Source organism: Sorex fumeus, unplaced genomic scaffold, assembly GCF_029834395.1.
Source record: "Sorex fumeus unplaced genomic scaffold, SorFum_2.1 ptg000037l, whole genome shotgun sequence".
Lineage (NCBI taxonomy): Eukaryota > Metazoa > Chordata > Mammalia > Eulipotyphla > Soricidae > Sorex > Sorex fumeus.
The window spans coordinates 47,320,575-47,341,347 of NW_026606094.1; the positions used below are offsets into that span (position 1 = coordinate 47,320,575).

Genomic DNA, 20,773 nt, shown 5'->3' on the forward strand with positions numbered 1-20,773 from the left:
ATTAGAAGCTGCAGCTTTAGTGGAATACTTACACTCCTCCAAAATCAATGTAGAACCATCGCTGTAGCAGTTCATAAGTCAGCAAAGTTACACCAAACTGTGGAGAGGATCTAAATACACGAGCTTTGAAAAAAATGGGAGAGAACAGAAAATTAGATACAAAAAAAAAATTGCAAAATATTTTTGCAAAGGTTTAGATACAATTTTTTTTTTTCCATACCAGCAGCTCCTTTCCACAAAGCTTTTGGGCCTTCTTCCCGCAGAATCTTCCTAAAGCAGTCTATCACACCATTGTAAGTTGTTTGGCCAGCCCTGGCAGCCACCTGTAATCGAGTCTTGATAACATCAGCAGGGGTCACTAAGGATGCCGCAGGCATACCTGCAGGAGTGACAATGCATCACAGTCTGGTCACATATTCACTATATAAAAATAACTGTGCTCTAAACGGATAGTCTCAGGAAGAAAGTTAAGAAACCAATGAAATCAAATGTCTATTTCACTGTCCTCTCTAGGAAGCACAGCGGTGACTATCTTGTTGGTATAATGGAGATTCCCATCCACCTACAGGCACTCCACCTCGCCTTCCCCAAAATCATATCCTTTTATGTACACATTGCTTAAAATTTTAAAAGAATCATTAAAAAAGAAATTATTTTCCAATAACACTCCAAAACAACAAGGAATTATTTTCCAATAACACTATTTCAATGAATCAAGAATACATGGGAAAAATCACTGCTTTTTTTTTTTCCTTTCATGTTGAAATTAGAAACTCGCAAAGTTAATAGGTCCAATTTTTCAGAGGTGAAGCTTGTTATGTGTTTCCTCTTCATGCTTTTCTGTGGCTACTGGCAGTCACAGGAGGTGCTTCTAGCACACATACAGCTACCCCCCAGCCTCAAAACCCTAACCTCTCCAATTTCATCAGAAAAATGCTATAGATAGCTAAGCAAACAGTGTGTGTGTGTGTGTGTGTGTGTGTGTGTGTGTGTGTGTGTGTGACTGAGGGGTGGAGCTGAGACTCAACCGATAACACTGCAGAATTCCTTTTTCTTCAGTCTGACATCTCTAGAAAAAAAATATGTGAGAGAAAGTTTAAAATTTATACTGGCTGATAATCAATGAAAAAGGAACAACAACAACAAAACCCATCCAAAATTACCAATGGGAAATTTTTCTACAGTCACTTTACCCAAAATGGGGCAGCCCATGTTTAGATTTTTGAAAAGCAAGACTGTACTCAGAAGACACTGTCTCTTATGGTTTTATTACTTTTCCATTATGAACCTATTCCAAACCAAATTGGTCAAATGCAGATGCATAAATCTCCTTTGCTTTTTTTAAGGCTTAATAATTCTGTAAGAATCTCTGTCCAAACCAACGTGGTCTGGCTCACAACTACATCTTATCCTTCTAACAGACAGTTTTAAAGTTATAGTATATGCCTGTGTCTGGGGGAATCTGCATACTACATGTTTGCGTTTATACTACTAAGCGGTATCTCTTCCTCTTTCCTCATTACACAGCTCCACAAACATTGAACCTTAAGTAACAGTTTTTTAAAAATGCATCGCATTTTTGCATGTGAAAAGCTCACTTTATATCCAGTGTTTCACTGGATAAGTCATACTGAATTTCCTATTGACTTGGAGGAATTATTTTAACTTTGGGCCAGGAATTTATCCTCCAACATAATGGAAGGAAACATGAAAAATGCTTAGAAACCCACTGTATTCACACTACCAATTTTGTCTTACTTCCTGGTTTAGGAAGAGTTTAGTGAGGCTGTCTGCTTTAGAAACGCAACAGCCCTTACAATGGCATACAGGGATGTAAGTGTGTGATCCTGAAGGACCAGAAAGTAATAAAAGAAGTAGTAAGTTTCTTTCTATTAGAGAAGTTTTCATAGATAGTTTTCATGGGGGTGAAGAGCAGGGAAGAATGACTGGTGTGGTAAATAAAAATAACAAGAGAAACTGGCAAGATACTGAGTACACCCTTACAACGACTAGTGTGTTGAATAAAAACACCAAAAGAAACATGCAGGATGTATACTCCATTTTTCAGTAAAGCTTATTGGTGGTATGTGGGTTGTTGAGACATGGCAGCCTTGGAAGTGATCTTCATTATGTCCATCCCCAGGTCTCAGTTTTCCTACAGAGAAGGCTGCTGGGTATTGTGAGAAACTGTGTCTATACTGTGTGGCCAGTGAATCTATAGTGTGGAGATTTTCTACTTAAACCTGGAGAATAGCATCCAAATGCTCCAAAGAAAAGCCAGGAAAGAAGCAGATACAGGACAGTGCTTGGCCATCAAGGATCTATTGATTTTCAGGGTTAGGGTGGGTTAGCAAAGATTCTGAGTGACTTTGTCTGGTTTCTAAAAGTCTAAGGAAACATTAAAGCTTTATGCTGATGTGTTCTTTGAATAAAAAAAAAAAATTCAACAGATTGTGTCTTATACATTCCTATGTTACAGGAAAGGAGAAGCTGAGGAAGAAGGATAAAAAAATGAATGTGTTCTATAGTACTTAGGGTACTTAGCTTCTAAAATGGCCCTTGGGGATCTTTACCTCACATCTCAAGCTCTAGAAAGTCTCTTCTCATCGAACAAAAATAATCAGCTGTAACCAAAAGGATAGTGTGATGTGTGACTTCTAAAGCTAGGTGTGGCTTCTGTTTTGCTTTCTCTTTCATCCTCCCTCTTTTCCTGCCCTCAAATGCCCACACCTCCCACATCTGATCTTGAGCTGAAGGAAGTCAGCTGCTATGTGCAACTTGTGGAAAGGCTCATCTGCCACAACATTGAGGCATCTTGCCAAAGACCATGGCAATGAACCATCTTGTAAGTAAGCTGTCCAATTCCAGTCAGGACATAGAGCCCGAGGAACTATTTGACTCTTTATTGACTGCAATCTCAGGAGTCACTTGAGTCAGAGGCACCCAATAAGTTTCTCCCCTGATATAAATACTGTGAAATGATGAACATTTGCTGTTTTAACCTGCTAAATTTTAGAGTAAATTGTTATGCAGTAATAGATAAAAATACTAGAAGTTATCTGGAAAATGGCTTTGAGAAGGAAAATTATAGTAGCCTGGGGATATAAATACTTTCAAGAATAGCATGGCAATACCTTGAAAACAATTGCATTTTTCATTAAAAAATTTACTTTAGGGACACGTTCTTTAAAGAAAATGATTCAAAACAGTGCTAGATTCAAAACAGTTAAAAAAAAGCAGAAAGATTGAAGATTTGAAGCAGGAAAAAAAAAAACCACATTTTTTTTTGTTAGTTTATTTGCTTGATTTAGGATTTGGGCCATACTCAGTTGTGCTCAGGGCTTACTCCTGGCTCTAAGCTGAAGGATCATCCTGGCAGGGCTTGTAGCACAGTATGTGTAACACATTCGGCATTGGTCTCTGCAAGGAAAGAACCTTAACCCCTGTTCTATCTCTCTTGCCCCTTTATTTATGCTTCAAATGTCATATAATAAAAATATATGTATTACTAGTGAACTTTTAAAATTGCTTAATATGTTCCACATACTTCTTTGGATATTTATTTCATTATGGGGTCAGACCCAACTTGCTCAAGGCTTACTCCTGGCTCTGCATTCCTGGTAGGGTTCCAGTGCTAGAACTCAGTGCTAGAACTTGGTAGCATGGTTGCCATGTATAAAGCAAGCATGAAACTCCACAAGACTAAGACTATTTTTAATACTTCATTTTGATGGTGAAACAAGCAGAGGGAAAAAAGTAATTTGTATAGGCCACAGAGTCCTGAGTAGAGTAAGTGGAATTTGAACCTGAGTATTCTGACTCCATAGAACTGCCACTAACCTTTTAAGCACTATGGTAGCTACCATTTCTTCATATATAATGTCAAATATCAAATGCACACAGTGTGCACAGCTATGTTAAAAACTTGGAAAAAATTAGCAAATATTCTAAATGGTGGCTATCTTAGTGGAATAATGGAAAACATATTAGTTATCTCTCAAACCTTCCTAATAGTTGACAATGAGCAACATCATTTTCATAATATAAACAGAAAAGTAAACCTTAAGAGACAAAAAAATGCATTCTAGTAGCATGGTTTGCCTCAGAAACTCCTGTCCACAGATAAAATAACTCCTGTATAGCTATCTTCCCCAAGAAAAGAGTTAAAGATAATATTTTTGTGGAAAACAAGAATTGGGGAGAGTCCTAACTTTGAATCTGATTATTTATACTTATGTTTTGATTTCACATATGACTTTTGGAGTGATTTATAATCAGACATTTGTATACTGGTAACAATTATTGACTATTTACTATTATTTACCATATGCTAAGTCCTTCACATAGGTACTAAAGTTTGTTAACACATTTAAATGTTTGATTTCCCCCTGGGATTTAATCAAGAGAATTCCAGTCCCTTTAGACTCTCCAGACAAGGTGGAGCATCAAAGAACAAATTGATTCCTATAGGAATAATCATATTTCTTTTAGATATTTACATTGGAAACAAAAGTCAAGCTCTGTATCTAATTTTTCCTATAGGTATTTTCACTGTATATATAGTCCTTTGTGTGGTTCAATTAACACAATACTCTGTTCCTATCTTACACATCAAAGACATCTTATCTCATTCTTACTTTGGACAAACTGGCAGGCCACCAAATGTAACCTGCCCACACGGCAGAGTTGGCAAACTCCCCATGGCGTACCCAATATGACAAATACCAGTAAAAATGATGGGTCTCATTCTCCTAACCCTAAAAGAGCCTTGAATATGGCACTTTTTAAAAAAATTCTCTGGGCTAGGACGAAGGAGATGTTACTGGGGCCTGCTCGAGGCAATCAACATCAAAGGGAATAAGATATCTAATAGGCCCAAGTCACTTCATTTCCTTTGTCTAAATGACAGAAGCTATTACTCAAATTCTCAAACTTACTTTGTTCAATTTTTTTTTTTAACTTCCAGTGGAGCACTTTTTATTCTTATGCTAGCAAGTAAAACTACAAAATGATATGGAAATTGAACTGGAATCCAATAGTACCACAAAATACACCAAATTTTAATGTGATTCTTTGTGAGTCAAAAGTTAGCCTTGTGGGCTGGAGTGATAGCACAGTGGGTAGGGTGTTTGCCTTGCACACGGCTGACCCGCATTTGATTCTCAGCATCCCATATGGTCCCCCAAGCACAGCCACGAGTAAGCCCTATGCATTGCGGGGTGTGACCCAATAACAAAAAAAAAAAAAAAGAAAAGAAATTAGCCCTGAGCTGGAGAGAAAAGCCTAATCGAGGGTATAGTCTACTTGTAGAAGGCCCAGATTTGATCTAAGTACCTCCGGAATCAATGCTGGAGCACTGAACCAGAAGTAGTCCCTAGCATTGCAGAATGTGGCCCCCCAAACAAAAACAAAAGAAAAAGATGTTAGGGGCTGGAGCAATAGTATAAAGGGCAGGGTGTTTGCCTTGCACGTGGCTGACTTGATTTTGATCACAGGCATCCCATGTGATCTCCCAAGGTTAATGAGGGTGATCCCTGAATGCATAAGCCCTGGGCATAACTGGGTATGATCCAAAATCAAAACACAAGGAGCAAACAAACAAGAAATTAGACCTAATAGTCCAATCTACTAAAAATAAGATTAATTTACTTGCCATTTCTTTTCAGTAGTTATTCAAAACAATTTATGGTTATCTCATATATCCCCTCAAAGAACGTATGCAAAAAATTGCAGAGTAGAGGGGTGGAGGGAGCTAATAAAGGTCTGTGAAGGATACTCACCAGCTATGGCACCAGCTAATAACAGGCTTCCAGGGCTAATCTGCCCATCTTCATTTGTAAAAGAAGCTTTCATATGAGCATAGCACGGGAAGTAGATGGCAGAGAAAGGAATGTCCCGCAGAAAGCATGCCTTGGCACCCTGTACATTGGAAAAAATAAACAAACAAACATGAAAGACATATTCCATCAAGAAAACTTCACTGAGACTGGAGAGACAGAACTATGGGTGAGCCTATAGTTCTGTCTCTTGCATCTTTCATGTACCTGACCCAGGGTCACTTACTGGAATCGCATTTAGATCCCTTGGCACCCCCAGGAATGATCCCTGATCTCAGAAGACAGTAAACCTGGAGAAAAGCAAATGTGTACTCATAGGCTGAAGGGTAAATAGGAAAAATAAATCTTGCAAGTAATTAATCTAAATTTTGTTTTAAGTCATGAATTAATAAACTAAACTTACTGTGTGGTAAGTGGAGGGCAGGTGCACTCATTCATTTTTTACTTTTGGAGTTTTTGTTTTATTTTCCGACTATACCTAGTGATGCTGAGGGCTTACTCCTATGCTCAGCGATCACGACTATGAGGATTGGGGGACCATAAGGAATTGAACCCAGGTCAGCCACAGGCAAGACAAACACTTTACCTACTATCTCTCTGTACTATCTATCTATATTCTCAGATCCCCAATTTTGGATTTTCATCTGTGAATCTGTGAAGTCCCTAATGATGACATTGAAGAAGAATTTGTTCTCAAAAGATGGGCAGCAAAAAACATGACATCTCACTGTTAATATACTAGAAAATAAATTAATTACATTAAATGACAAGGCAAATAATTTGGTTTTCATATTGTATGAGAACACTGGTGAAAGCATTACATTGTTTCCCAGAAAAAATTACAATGAAAAAATTATTATACCTGTTCAGATATAATAAGTAATCAAGGGGTTCAGGATCCCTTAGTCACACGTACTTAAAATTTACAGGATTATGAAATATTGATAAATGCCAATTCTAAAGTCTTAGGTGTCTACAGTAACTTTTACACATTAAGAACTGTGTACAGACAGGTCAGCAATAGAGCAAAATTTCCACTAAATAATTTCTGCTGGAAAAATAATGTCATGTGAGGCATAAGAATTGATGGGTGTCTAGAACACATGAAAAGTAAACAACACCTGGAGGCTGAATAAAATACAGTGCAATGACAACAGAACCAAAGAGTAAGAAATAAAAAGATTCCCTGTAACAAATGGGAATGAAAAAGCAAACTATCAGAATCTATGGAACACTGCAAAAGCTGTACAAGGAGGAACTTCATAGCAATACAGGCCTCCATCACGAAAGAATAAAGAGCTTAAATCAACAACATAAATATACATCTTAAATAAATATACATCTGGAGAAAAAAAACAAATTAATCCTAAAAATAGCACAAGAAAGAAAATAATAAAAATTAGAGGAGAACTCAATGATAAAGATATATCAAAAAAACAATACAAATAGTCAATGAAACCTGGAGCTGGTTCTTTGAAACAGTAAACAGGATAGAAAGAACTTTGGCTAGACTTATGATGAAAAGAAGAGAAAAATGCCCAAATAAGTCATATGAGAAATGAGGAGAGAAATTACAATCAATTCCTTAGAAATTAAATATATTGTGAAAACTTACTATGAACAACTTTACAAAGTTAAGCTGGAGAACCTAGAAGAAATGGACAAATTCTAGAATATTGTAATCTCCCAAAACTGAGCAAGAAGGAAACAGAAAATCTAAACAGGCCAATCACAAGCAAGGAAATTAAAACAGTAATTAAGAATCTCCCCAAGAATAAAAACTATGGTCTAGATGGTTGAATTCTATCAAGACTTCGAAAAGACTTACTACATTTACCCTTTAAGCTCTTCCAAAACATTGAAGAATCAGAAGTCCTTTCTGGTAGCATCAATGAAGCCATGTTAACATTACTACCCAAAGCTACTGACACACAAATTTCCTTAATGAATATCACTGCAAAAATCGTCAACAAAATCGTAGCAAACTGAATCCAACAACACATTAAAAAAATATATCACACACCATGATCAAGTGGAATTTATCCCAAGGATGCAAAATTGTTATCATATGCAAATAATTTAATGTAATAGACCACCTCATTTCATTCATTTCATTTCATCATCCTGTTAATCGTCGATTGCCTCGAGCAGGCCCCAGTAACGTCTCTTTCATCCTAGCCCTGAGATTATATTTACGGCTCTTTAGGAGAATGAGACCCATCATTGTTACTGGTATTTGGCATATTTGGTAGGCCACGGGGAGTTTGCCAGACTCTGCCCTGTGGGCAGGCTACATTCGATAGCCTGCAAGTTTGTCCAAAGTAGGAATGAGATAATAAGATGTCCTGTGGGCAGGCTACATTCGATAGCCTGCAAGTTTGTCCAAAGTAGGAATGAGATAATAAGATAGACCACCTCAATAAAAGAAAATATAAAAAAATCAAATGATCATAGCAATTGATGCAGAAAAGGCATGAAATAAAATCTAACATCCACTTATGAAAAAAATTCATAACAAAAGAGGGGAAGTAGAAACCATCTTCAAGAGAGTAATTCTATCTACAGCAAATCCACGGTATCAATCTTAATGTAATAGCTGAAAGTATGTGCTTTGAGATCAGGTACCAGGCAAGGATGTCTACCTGCTGCAGTTTCATTCCATATAATATTTGAAGTCCTAGCAATTTCTAACCAGGCAAGATAAAGGAATCAATGGGATTCAAATTGGAAAAGAAATAAAATTATCACTATTTGCAGATGACATGACAATATAAACATAAGAACCTAAAGAGTTCACAAAAAGGCTCTTAGAAACAATAAACCAATACAGCAATAGCTGGCTACAAAGTGAAAACACAAAAATCTCTCACATTCCTATATGTAAATAATGACCCACAAAAGAAAAAGATCAAAGAGTCTATTCCACTCAAAATACTGTCCCAAAACATTAAGTACGTAGGAATTAACTTGAAAAATTTGAAAAATCTATACTATGAAAACTATGAATCACTTAAGAAAGAGAAGATGACCTTGGGAAAATATTCCTGATTCAAAGATTGGCAGAATCAATATTGTCAAAATGATCATCCTATGAAATTATTACATAGATTCAATACAATCCCTACTCAAATTCAAATGACATTCTTCAAGTCAGTAATAAAGCATCCCACATAGCCAAAATCATCCGTCCGTCCGTCCTCCCGTTTTTCATCGATTTGCTTGAGCGGGCCCAGTAACGTCTCCATTGGAGACTTCGTTGTTACTGTGTTTGGCTTATTGAATACATCACGGGTAGCTTGCCAGGCTCTGCTGTGCGGGCACGACTCTCGGTAGCTTGCCAGACTCTCCGAGAGGGGCGGAGGAATCGAACTCGGGTCGGCCATGTTGGCTGTGTGCAAGGCAAACGCCCTACCACTGTGCTATTGCTCCAGCCAAAATCATACTGAGAAATAAGAAAGTGGGAGATTTCTTATTACTAAACTTGAAACTATACTATAAAGCTATAGTGATCAGTATCAGCACAGTACTGTAAAGAGGATAGAGTTTCTGACCAATGGGTTAGAATCAAGAATCTAAGGATGAATCCCCAGATCTATGGTCAATCAATTTTCAACAAAGAAACTGGGTAGAAGAAATAGATTAAAATCCCTTTCCAACAAATGGTGAAGGGAAAACTGGATAACCACTTATAAAAAATGAAGCTGGATCCATATCTCACAATTTACACAAAAGTTAATTCAAAGTGGATCACGGATTATGAGATCAGATCAGAATCCATAAAATACATTGAAAAAAATACTAGCAGAACAATCAAGATTTGAACCTCAAAAGTGTTTCAATGATGTGATTCCACTGGCAAAGGCAACAGAAACAAAAATAAACAAATGGGAGTAACATCAACTTAGAGAGTTTTGCATGACAAAAGAAATCTGGGCTAAAACTAAAAGACACCCGGTGGACAATGAGAGAATAATATTTGTGCTCAACATTTCCAAGGTTTAATATCCAAGATATATGAAGAACTCACAAAGATCAACAAGACTTCGAAAAGAGGAGTGACCTCCAAATAACAACAGTAATAAATAAGCAAAAAAAAAAAAAACCTTTAAAAATATGGGGAGGGAAATGAATAGCCACATCTTTAAAGAGAGACAAATGGCCAATAGGAACATGAAAAAGTATTAATTACTTGTTATCAGAGAAATCCAAGTTAAAATGCAATGAGATATCTCACACCATGAGAATGGCACATATCAAGAAAACTGGGAACAATCTGTGTTGGTGGGGAAGTGGTGAAAAAGAAACTCATTCACTGCTGGTGGGAATGTTGTCCAGTTTAATCCCTAGGAAAACAGTATGGAGACTTCTCAGAAAAGTCAGAACTGAACTTCCATTCTACCCCAAAATTTCATTTCTTTGTATCTATCCCCAAGACACAAAAATATTCATTCAAAAGAACATGCATGTCATTGTTCACTACAGCACTTAGCACAGTAGTTAGGACAGAGATAAAATCTAGGTGTCCAATGATAGAAAAGTGGATCATGAAGATGTGGTATATATACACAATGGAATACAATGCAACTGAAAGGATGAAAGCACGCAATTGTCTGCAACATGGACAGAACTGGAGGTTAGCAATGTAAGTCAGTAGAACAAATATCAAATATCACTTATCGGTGGCACACAGAATAACAGGACGAGAGTAAGCATGGTATTGAAAGGGGATACCTAGACTATACTGGTTCCTATACTGCAGATAAGGAAGAAAGGAAATCAAGGCGGGGCGGGGGGAAGAAAAGGCAGATGGGAGGTAACAGATGTGGGGGGGGGGGCAGGGACCTCAGACACATTGGCAGCGATAATGTGTGATATTAGAGATTTGGCCACAGAATGAACAAAACAGAAAGCATGAGATACAAACTACAAGAACCAAATTTAAAAATGAGCCTGTCAAGAAGACAGGCTACAGGGAGGGAATCTAGGGATGATAGTGGAGGGAAGTTGACACTAGTTATGGGATTGGTGTTGGAATATTGTATGCCTGAAACTCAACTATGAATAACTTTGTAAATTAATGTCCCTTACTTAAAAAAACAAACAAAAAACCTCCCCTAGATGTATGCCCAGAAATAGGCTTAAAATATAATGAATTGAACACTACCATGTGTGACCTCCAAATAACAACAGAGCGATAGCACAGCGGGTAGGGCGTTCGCCTTACAAGCGGCCAACATGGCCGACCCAAGTTCGATTCCTCCGCCTCTCTCAGAGAGCCCGGCAAGCTACCGAGAGTATTCGATATGCCAGACACAGTAACAACAAAGTCTCCAATGGAGACGTTACTGGGCCCGCTCGAGCAAATCGACGATCAACGGGAGGGCCTTTAATAAAAAAATAACAACAGTAACATATAAATATGTGTCTTAGGCAGGCCTAATGGAAAGGAAGTCACCCCTGTATCAAATTTCCACCAAAGTTACAGATTCTTGGAAGAAAGTAATAAATCCATCGAGAGTCAACAGACTGAGTCAAGTCAGGTGACATCTACTAAGAGATATTAATCTAGTGATGTTGGATCCTGGGCATTTTTGCTTAACGTGAGGCTGCAATCTCTCAAATTTCCTTATCACAACACATCTGCTATTTTAGCCTTGCTTTTTCGACATCATTATTATCCTCCTGCCTTAAACTGAGCATATGGGTAATAAAACCTTAATGTTTTTCATATTAACTGCTATTAACCTAGCTTACTGTAACTTTATTAGTTGCTTTAAACAAGTAATTTAAGCAGTACTTTATGCTAAATCCTATTAAACTTCACCTATCCTTCCAACCAGAACAAATGCTTGGAATCTGAATTCTGTCATGTTGGCTATTCCTCAGTCAACTTTCCCATGGATGTGTTAAGATGTCTTTGTTCACTGAGTACAGCTATTTAAAAAAAAAAAAAAAGATAAAGCCCCACCCAAACCCAGCAGACTCACATCTAGCACTACCAATTAACCCACACTTATGTATCTTGTCTACCCCCAAATGTTAAATGCCTAGATGAAATCAAGAGCCACAAACTTAACCACATCCAAATTCCTCATTTTATACATGTGCAAACTGACACCCAGAACAGTTAATCTATCAATTGTACTTTTGTTGAGGACTATGCTGTTGACTTGCTCATGGGACATTCTTGGAGGTAATGGCGGAGATGGAGCCAAAACTCAAGACTTTTGAGTTCTTTTTACCTTGACCACTGCCAGTCCCCAACACATTCCAGCTTTTTCAAGGGGGCAAAGTACAGGACAGCACCAGTATAGTACTTTTATCATATTTTTTTAAAAGTTATAATCTAGCTAATTACTCTGTAAAGTTAACATTATCACCCTTTTATTTTTCTCCCTTTCTCTTACTAGCCTCCAAATTGCCCTGTAAATTCTGCTGGTTCTTCCCACATACAATGACCAGTAGATACTCGAAGGAGAAATCAAATAACCAACTTGAAGCAGGATCAGTTCAATTTTCTTCCTGTCTTATTCCCTCAATAGAGGAAAACACAAGTTTAAGACATTAATATGGAAGCTGTTGTAACTAAGCTACCTCAGTAAAAATAAAACCTATCTAACATTATTTCCTAGAATGTTTTTAGTTAACAATAGAGCAAAAAATTCTATTCTCACCAGCCACTATATAAGTATTGCAGTAATGTTTCTAAATACATTTGGGAGAATTTCCTTCAAAAGTAATCCCAGCATTCAAGAGCTATTGACTGAGGCCGGAGTGATAGCACCATTGGTAGGACATTTGCCTTGAACACAGCCAACCCAGGTTTGATTCCCAGCATCCCATATGGTCCCCCGAACACCACCAGGAGTGATTCCTGAGTGCATGAGCCAGAAGTAACCTCTGTGCACCACTGGGTGTGACCCAAAAAGAAAAAAAAAGGAGCTATTGACTGCATGGATCTGAGCTCAGTCTTACCTCCTTAAAGTCTTGATGCGTGGTTTTCTGTAGGGTATAGGGTTACAGCAGCATGATCTGACATCTTTATTCTTTAGCAATATTGCTTAAATTTCCTTTCAACTTGCTATGAAAACTAACATCATTTTTTGTCTTGCATCCCCTAAAGATCAAGCTCAGTGTTTTCCTCTTCCGAGAGCTTCGTGATGGTTTTCCTGCCCATTTTCCTTTCCCTATTCAACATGATCAGAAGGTAAAGATACTTAATGCCCCTTTCATCTGATCAAGCACATCTATCACTCTGCATCTTCTTTGATGATGGCTAAGCTGGGAACACCAAGCTCTTACATACTACCTCTGCATTCACTTAAACCCCAAAAGTCACCTTGTCCACAGAGGCTCCTTTAACTGGGAGGGAGATAGGGAGCAGATTTCACGTGGCTCCACAATGTCTACACTTCTTAGTGCTGCTGAGTTTTCTCCATGCTTCCATATTTTCCGATATTAGTACTGCCTCTTCCAGAGTGTAAGCAACCAAAGGCCAGGATATGTAGTCTAATTAAATCTTAAAAACACAATCTTTGGCTATCATTCGGGGAGTAAGATATGCCTATTTCTGGTGACATCGAACTGGCTTTGACCATTTTCAGGGCGGCACTGGGGGGACGGGAATGAGATAAATAGCAGACTCTGGGATATGTTGCCAACTTTCTCCAAGGTAAACTTATCAATATCTTAGAAAAAAAATGTGGAAAATAAACCCAAACTTTCAGTGTTTCTTCCTGAGGGAACTATAGGTTGCCAGGGATTGAACCTAGCACCCCAAATAGGTAAAGCTTATATTCTAATGAGCTATATCCTTGGTCCCTAAGTTTCAGTAATTCAAACAAGAAACATTATTTGCTAGGGGTATTTAAAATAAGGTTAAGAGGAAGCAGTAAATAAATTTATGTTGAAGTATTAAAGTTTTTTCCCCCCTGGGAGGGGGTGTGGGGAAATCTTTTTTTTTTCTATGAGAGATAGTAATTAACCCATCTATCTTATGCAATGTGGCTTCACTACAATCAGAAAGCCATGAAAACTATGCCTCATGATATAAGAAGAATAGAGAAACAGCATGAAGCAGCCGCTTGTTTTTCCAAGAATGAACTCTCCTTCCTTTTCTAAATATACAATAAATCATATTTCAGTGGGATGTGCTGCTCTGATTTTTTTTTAAGTTTGTTTTTTCTGTGCCAATGTGTTTTAAAAAAGACTATTTCAAAACAGCCCCACGTGTCAAAACATCCCCAATAGCAGGGCACAAGTCTGCCATGTTCTGGCCCTGACTGATGTGGATCCGAGCACTGCATTCTTCACCCCAGTAGCCCCAGGTGGCCAGGTGTGGCCTTGGTGCACAAGAAGTAGACCTGAGCACTACCAGGACTACCAAATTTTAAAAGAAATGAGGAAATAAATTAAAAAAAAAATAGCTTCAAAGGTTTGAGGGGAAAATGATTAGCTTTATGGAAAACAAATGAGAGCAAATAAAACAGGAAGAAATAAACGGTTAGGAATATGTTATATTTATACAAGCTAAAGTGGAACGTTAAGAGGCTTTACTTTCTAAATTACCTGCTTTAAAAAAGGGAAGAAAATGGAGCAAGAAAGTGAAATTGTGGAGCTGCCACCAGCCCAGCTCCATGGAAGCAGGGCAGCCTGGAGAGAGAGGATGCAACATTTAAAAACTCAGATTTCCACGGAGGTCTTGAGGAACACTAGGTCCAACCTCCCTCCATCACCTTAGTGATGAGGGGAGGGAGAAATCAAGCTCCCAACCTCTCTGTCAAAACTTCCTCCCTTGACTGCTTTCTTGAGGCTGGGGGGAGCCAGGAGTTGCAGAGCAAATGAAGTAATCATTGTGAAGTCCTGTGTGAAGTGTTCACTGCGGTCAAGACTCGAGGGGGAGGGGTGATGAAGTCTGTTTCCTGGCCTCTCTGGCGCCTGCCTGGAGCACCTGCTCAAGCACTTCCCTGGAGCAAATCACTCTCACACCCCAGGCATCAAAGCCCAATTCCCAAGAAAGGCGAGCTCAGCAAGCAGGGCTGCAGAAACAGGCACTGACTTATTAAATTTCCTTGGCCTCCCTTCCTTACCATTTCCTTTGGGTCTGAGGTGTAAAGGCAGGTGCCAATTTGTAAGGCTGCCTTAGGCAATACCTGACCTGTGGCTCAGGCACAATGAAAAGGAAGGCAGGATGTGAAAAGGGCTTTAAAAGTTCCAAAGGTGAAATGTTTCTCTCCCAAATTCCTTGATAAATCTTCCACTGTGTGGTGAACACCCAATTCTGTCTTCCTACAACACAACATAAACCTGTTTGACTTGAATCCTACTTGCTCCATTTACAATTTTCAGTAAGCCAAATAGCCACTCAGATCAGTCAATTTACACACACACACACACACACACACACACACACACCACACCACATGCATTTTGGCCATTAAAAAACTGAAAATATTACAGTGGGTGTATTACCTAATTACTCAAAAGTTCCTGCTCCATAAGAAGAACTCCTCCCCCCCATTTCCCTGCCATCAGTCTTTCTCCTGGTTCTCTAGGCAGCCCTTTCAAGACATTTTCTGGTTGGCCCTGAATTTCCTTTGTAAACATAGTAAAACTGTCTGGGGGAAAATTAATAAATGCAAAATACAATCACCTAATTTCTTACTATTCATTAAAGCAACTCCTCTCCAAAGAGGGGCAATTAGTGTCTATATTTTTTCATTTTTAATAAAAGACACACTAATAATAGCCAGAATGATAAAAGGCTTCTCTGGGAGGACCCGGGTGTAAAATGACTTGAATCAAAAGTATTTGACTCTGGCTCTATTCCAGTTCTGGATCAGTTAAAAGTCATCTTTCTACACAAGGTCCAGGAAAGCTGCTCTAAGGGTAGGTCACAAGAGTGGAGAAAGGCCAATTAGACAGGCTTAGAGATGCTGTCCACGGTCTCACCTTGGCAAAGGAATTACTTATTTTGCTTCCCATGTCTTTTTTTTTTAAATTCTCTTTTTCGGATGTGAATATTACGTTGAAAGTCCAAGGGAGCTTTAATCTTTAATCAATTCTGAGGTTGATGGAATCATCCACTCAAGTTTACTTGAAGCTTTGTCTGACACAAAACTGTCAAAAGATGTAACACAACAGGATTCATTCTCTCTCTCTCTCTCTCTCTCTCTCTCTCTCTCTCTCTCTCTCACACACACACACACACACACACACACAGGTCATTGCCCCTGCCCCCCCTCCCCCATTCCCCCAATCCCTTAAAGCTCTTCATTTTAGAAGATATCACACCTGCCCTATCAATTTGAAGGAGGGAAAACCAGCTCTGAAGGATGGTAGCTGATAAAGAAGTCAGGGCCAGGGCATGCCTTTTCACATGCTAATTCCTGCTTATTCTGGCTATACCTGCAAATACAGCTCTAAACAGACTATTTCTAATACAGGGAAAGGTAATTACACTCACAAAGGCACCTCTGTGTCGGGGCTGGGCACCAGGAGCCAGCAGGTCTGGGAGACGGAGGCTTAACAGAGACTCCTGCAGTGAATGTACATTGTCTAGCATGGGGGGAAATGCCAGACAGGGGGGACCCTGCAGCATTCAAGACAACAGTGGTGCACCTTGTCTAAGAAGGTTATTTAATGCTTCTGGCACCTGTAGTTGGAGCCACCCCTCTTTTCCTACCTTACAGGTTTGAATTTATTTGGCATGTATAATTGTATATTTTGATCCTGGAGCTACAAACAATGGGCAGCATGTCATGTCTTGATCCCTAAGCATTCCTCATGGTTTACCCAAGTGAGTTAACCCTGTATACACAGCCTGGCAGCACCTCTCCTGCCCAGGAGAGGGGACAGTTAGGCTCCACATACCTGAGATCTCAACAGAGTGATTTTCAGTACCTTGCTGAGAAAGATCACTTGTGCAATGGCTTATTACGTGACTTAATGTCACTGCTGCTAAAACCAAGCAACTATATGAAATATCCAGGGCTGTCATCTGATTCCTTTAGTCTAGGACTTTTAGGATATGATTCTCCTTGGGTTTGTAAAAAATTTCAATGACAATTTCTTGGCAACTTCATGGGTCATCTGCAACTTGGATCTCAGATACTTAGCATTTTGCCAGTGACCCTTTTGTATCTGAATCTTTTTTTTTTTTAATGTACTGTAGCACTGTAGCACTGTCCTCCCATTGCTCATTGATTTGCTTGAGTGGGCACCAGTAACGTCTCATAACAAATTATGAGACTTGTTGTTACTTTTTTTGGCATATCGAATACGTCACAAGGAGCTTGCCAGGCTTTGCCGTGAGGCGAGATACTCTCAGTAGTTTGCCGGGCTCTCTGAGAGGGGTGGAGGAATCGAACCTGGGTCAGCCACGTGCAAGGCAAAGGTCCTATCCGCTGTGCTACTTATTAAAATGATTTTTAACAGGAACTTTATGGCACTAGAATTATATGGTTCTTCTCTCTTAACTTTGCACCGACAACTTTGAATGTAACAACACTATTCATTTTAGTAAGTATGGTAGCTAGAAGAGTGCAAATCTTCAACAAATATCTGTGCATGAATGAATGATTTTAAGAACTCTAAATGAATTACTAAATGATTTACTAATAAATCTAGTATTTTTCAGACCCACTTTATAGCCTTTTTCAGTTCATTCATGTCTTCTAGGAATTGCTTTATGAAGACTTTATTTGCAAGGTCTCCTTTTATTATTTCCAAATCCAAAGCATAATGCCTTGTGGAGAAAAGGATGTTGATCACACCTTTGACTATCATACAAAAGTAATTACACTGCAGAGTGAAAGGAGTTACATATTTCTGCAAGAATCCATTAGCTGACGTCTTATTTTAAAACTTAACAGTAACTGTCATGTCATGAATAATGTTATAAATGCTTTTCTCATTTATTATTTTAGTAAATGTTTACAATTCTAGGAATATGTAAGTGCTATTACTATCCTCTGTTCAACAGATCATGTATTTGAAACAAGGAACAGACACTTTATTACTATTATTACTGTTGTTGTTGTTTTGTATTTGGGTTACACCTGGCAATATTCAGGTCATACTCCTGACTCTGTACTTAGGAATTACTCCTGGCGGTGCTCAATGGACCATAGGGGATGCCAGAAATTAAAGCCAGGTTGGCCACATGCAAGACAAGCACCTTACCTGCTGTACTATCTTTCTAATGCCTAAAAACAGATCAAATTTTTAACAATATTTTTTCTATTTGTTCTCTTTCCTTTCTTTTTTCCATGTGAGGAAGGTAACCCTGGCAGTGCCAGGGACCAGAAGACACACATCCAGAATTATTAGATGGAGGCAGGTGATGCTGGCGAGTGAACCTTGTGCATACAAGACATGTGCTTGGGGGCTGGAGAGATAGCACAATAGGTAGGGCTCTTGCCTTGCAAGCATTTGGGGTGTTGGGTTTGATCTCCATTAACCCATATGTTCCCCCTAGGAGGAAAGGCTGAGTATAGAGACAGCAGTAAACCTTAAGCACCACTGGATGAGGTATCAAAACAAATGAAAAAGATGTGTGCTCAACCAGGCTCATGTCTCAGACCCCTCAGTTTTTTTCCTTTACTTTATTACTTCCTTTATATTATTTATAGCCTTTATTCTTTTTAAACTAACTCTTAGGGATAACACAGATACCATCACTTAACCTTCAACATTATTTTAAAAGTCACATCATAACAGATACAACACCTGACCCCTTGAGGCACCTCCTATCCTCTCCTTAACTACTAAAATAAGATAAAATGTCTAAAATGTTGGTGCTATGACAAGATTTTGGGGAGGGGGCAAACCCAGCTGTGTTCAGGACTATTTCTAGCTCTGCACTCAGGGATAACTTCTGGCCGTATATGGGGGACCATATATGGGGCTGGGGATAGAACCAGGATTGACCACCTGCAAGATAAACATCTTACCTGTACTATCTCTCTGGCCCAGCACAAGATATTTTTGAGACTTCTCAGGAAGACACAAAGTTACTTTTGAACACAAGTAGTTACTGTTTAGAAGTACTGTGGGGCCCTTACCCAACTGTCAGATTAAGACTCTTTGCTTAGCATTGGTGCTTTGTTCTGCTGCTCTTACAAGAGTTAACACAGATGGGCCTTCTTACCTTACAATGGATAGAATGGTTCAAAATTCTATAAAGAATTGGTATGAGACCTAAACTACTTTGTTTTCACTCTGAAAAACCGAAACAGAGCAAAGTAGTCATTCTTCTACAACAGCTAATATTTAGTAAGAAAAATAATCTCCTAACGCCACTGACCCAAACCCTGTATTTCCAAGATACTTTGTGTCCACTCAATTCTTTTCAACTTCATTTCCCTGACCTGTTCACTGTCAACAAAGGTACCAAATCTGCCAACTGCTCTATACCCTTGCTTAGCATGCATATCCTTGTTTTCAAACTTCCCTGAATTATCAGCCATGTGTTCTCTCCTATCTGGTTATGTAACAGCTCAGGTTTCAAAGAGAAATTGAACTGAGTTTGAAACCCAGTCCCCATTTACTTACAAGGTATGTGACCTTGGACAAATTACCCTAAAACCATCAAGGCTTCCTTTCCTCAGCTGTAACTTAGAGCTCTAAAAAAGGGAAAAAATATGATCAGCCTCATAGGCCACAGTAAGGACAAAGTGAAGTAAACCACACAGAGCTTTAAACATAGAGTCTAGAGCCTAGCACAAAGAAATATAAAAAAAAAATTATTGTTGTTTTGTGAGCTTCTCTCTCTCTCCCTTATGAAAGTCCTGGCAGCATTCATGATCGTGCTATCTTGAAGTGCTTTAAATCCATCCACCCTAAGGAGTGACTCTTTTTTTTTCCCTCTCTGTCTGCATCAGAGGTAGGGAAACATTTTTCTACCAAGGGCCACTTTCATATCTATAACATTGTTTGGGGGCCATAGAATACAGTAGAGAGGCTGCAAGCACTGGGTGAGAAGCATCTGTGTCTGTCTGTCCTGTACCAGGGCCAGACCACTGGCCTTATACAGTCCACAGTCGGATGTTCCCCACCCCTAGTCTCTGCAGACAGGCATGGTTCTTCCAACAATATTAAAACAAACGAGAAATCTTTCAACTTCCTCTTTCCACTAGTATATTTTCTCAATTCTAATTTTTCTTCCAGTTGTTGTTGTTTCCCTTTTCTTTCCTTTCAAACCTTTAGGCCGAGTGACTTGCATCAGCTAAAATTCTATCATATGAGTTTCTACCTTTGCCATTCTATTTAAATTGATTCCCTAAAGATAAACACTAACCTCCATTTTTAAGCCTAAAACCTTTCCTTGGACTTTATCCCCCTCTCATTTTCACAGCACTTGGTACCATTTACTTTTCTCCCCTGCACTATAGCTCATTTCCCTGCCAGCTTCTACAACACTGTTTAGTTCACTTTTCCACCCGATGGCCACTTATGAAATAAATCTTCCTCCCTCTAAAAGTGTGTGTGCTGCATTCTATCGCTGATCTCCCACCAGTTTGGTGTTCTTCAACACTCAATGCTTCAGGCTTGTAGCAAGTCTTTAAAGGGTATTTACAACCCTCATCACTCTCCAGGGTTCTGAGGCTACATTCAATCAGGGAGAGTAAGTCCTAGAAAGGGACTCAGCAAACAGCCTCTGTCTCAGAACTGCCCCAGATTACCTAAAGCACTATGCTACATCTACAAAGATGCCTGGACTTCAATTGTTCAACTGGAAAGGTAAAATCAGATGGTTGCTCCTTCCAGATAGCTAGAAGTCAGTTTTTAATCTCTACTGTTCACCTTTATTTAATAATACTAACTTCCAAATATTGTGAATGCATTCCTTTTTTTTCTTCCTCTATTAAGGAAAAAGCTATTTCTAGATTAATCTGTTGCTTTAGATTAATGTCTTATCTCCCCACTGCCCAGCT

The 20,773-nt window shown here is 38.8% G+C and overlaps 1 protein-coding gene across 2 annotated transcripts in view; it reads right to left on the minus strand.

Annotated features, from left to right (window-relative positions):
• Positions 1-20,773, minus strand: part of SLC25A13 (solute carrier family 25 member 13) — a 196,309-nt gene that overhangs the window by 1,509 nt on the left and 174,027 nt on the right. For both annotated transcript variants that reach the window (XM_056118359.1, XM_056118358.1), the window contains exons 15-17: positions 5,781-5,919; positions 221-379; positions 33-123 (exon numbers count right to left, since the gene is read on the minus strand). In XM_056118359.1, the coding sequence (XP_055974334.1) occupies positions 33-123; positions 221-379; positions 5,781-5,919 (389 nt within the window). The remainder of the gene's footprint in view (positions 1-32; positions 124-220; positions 380-5,780; positions 5,920-20,773) is intronic.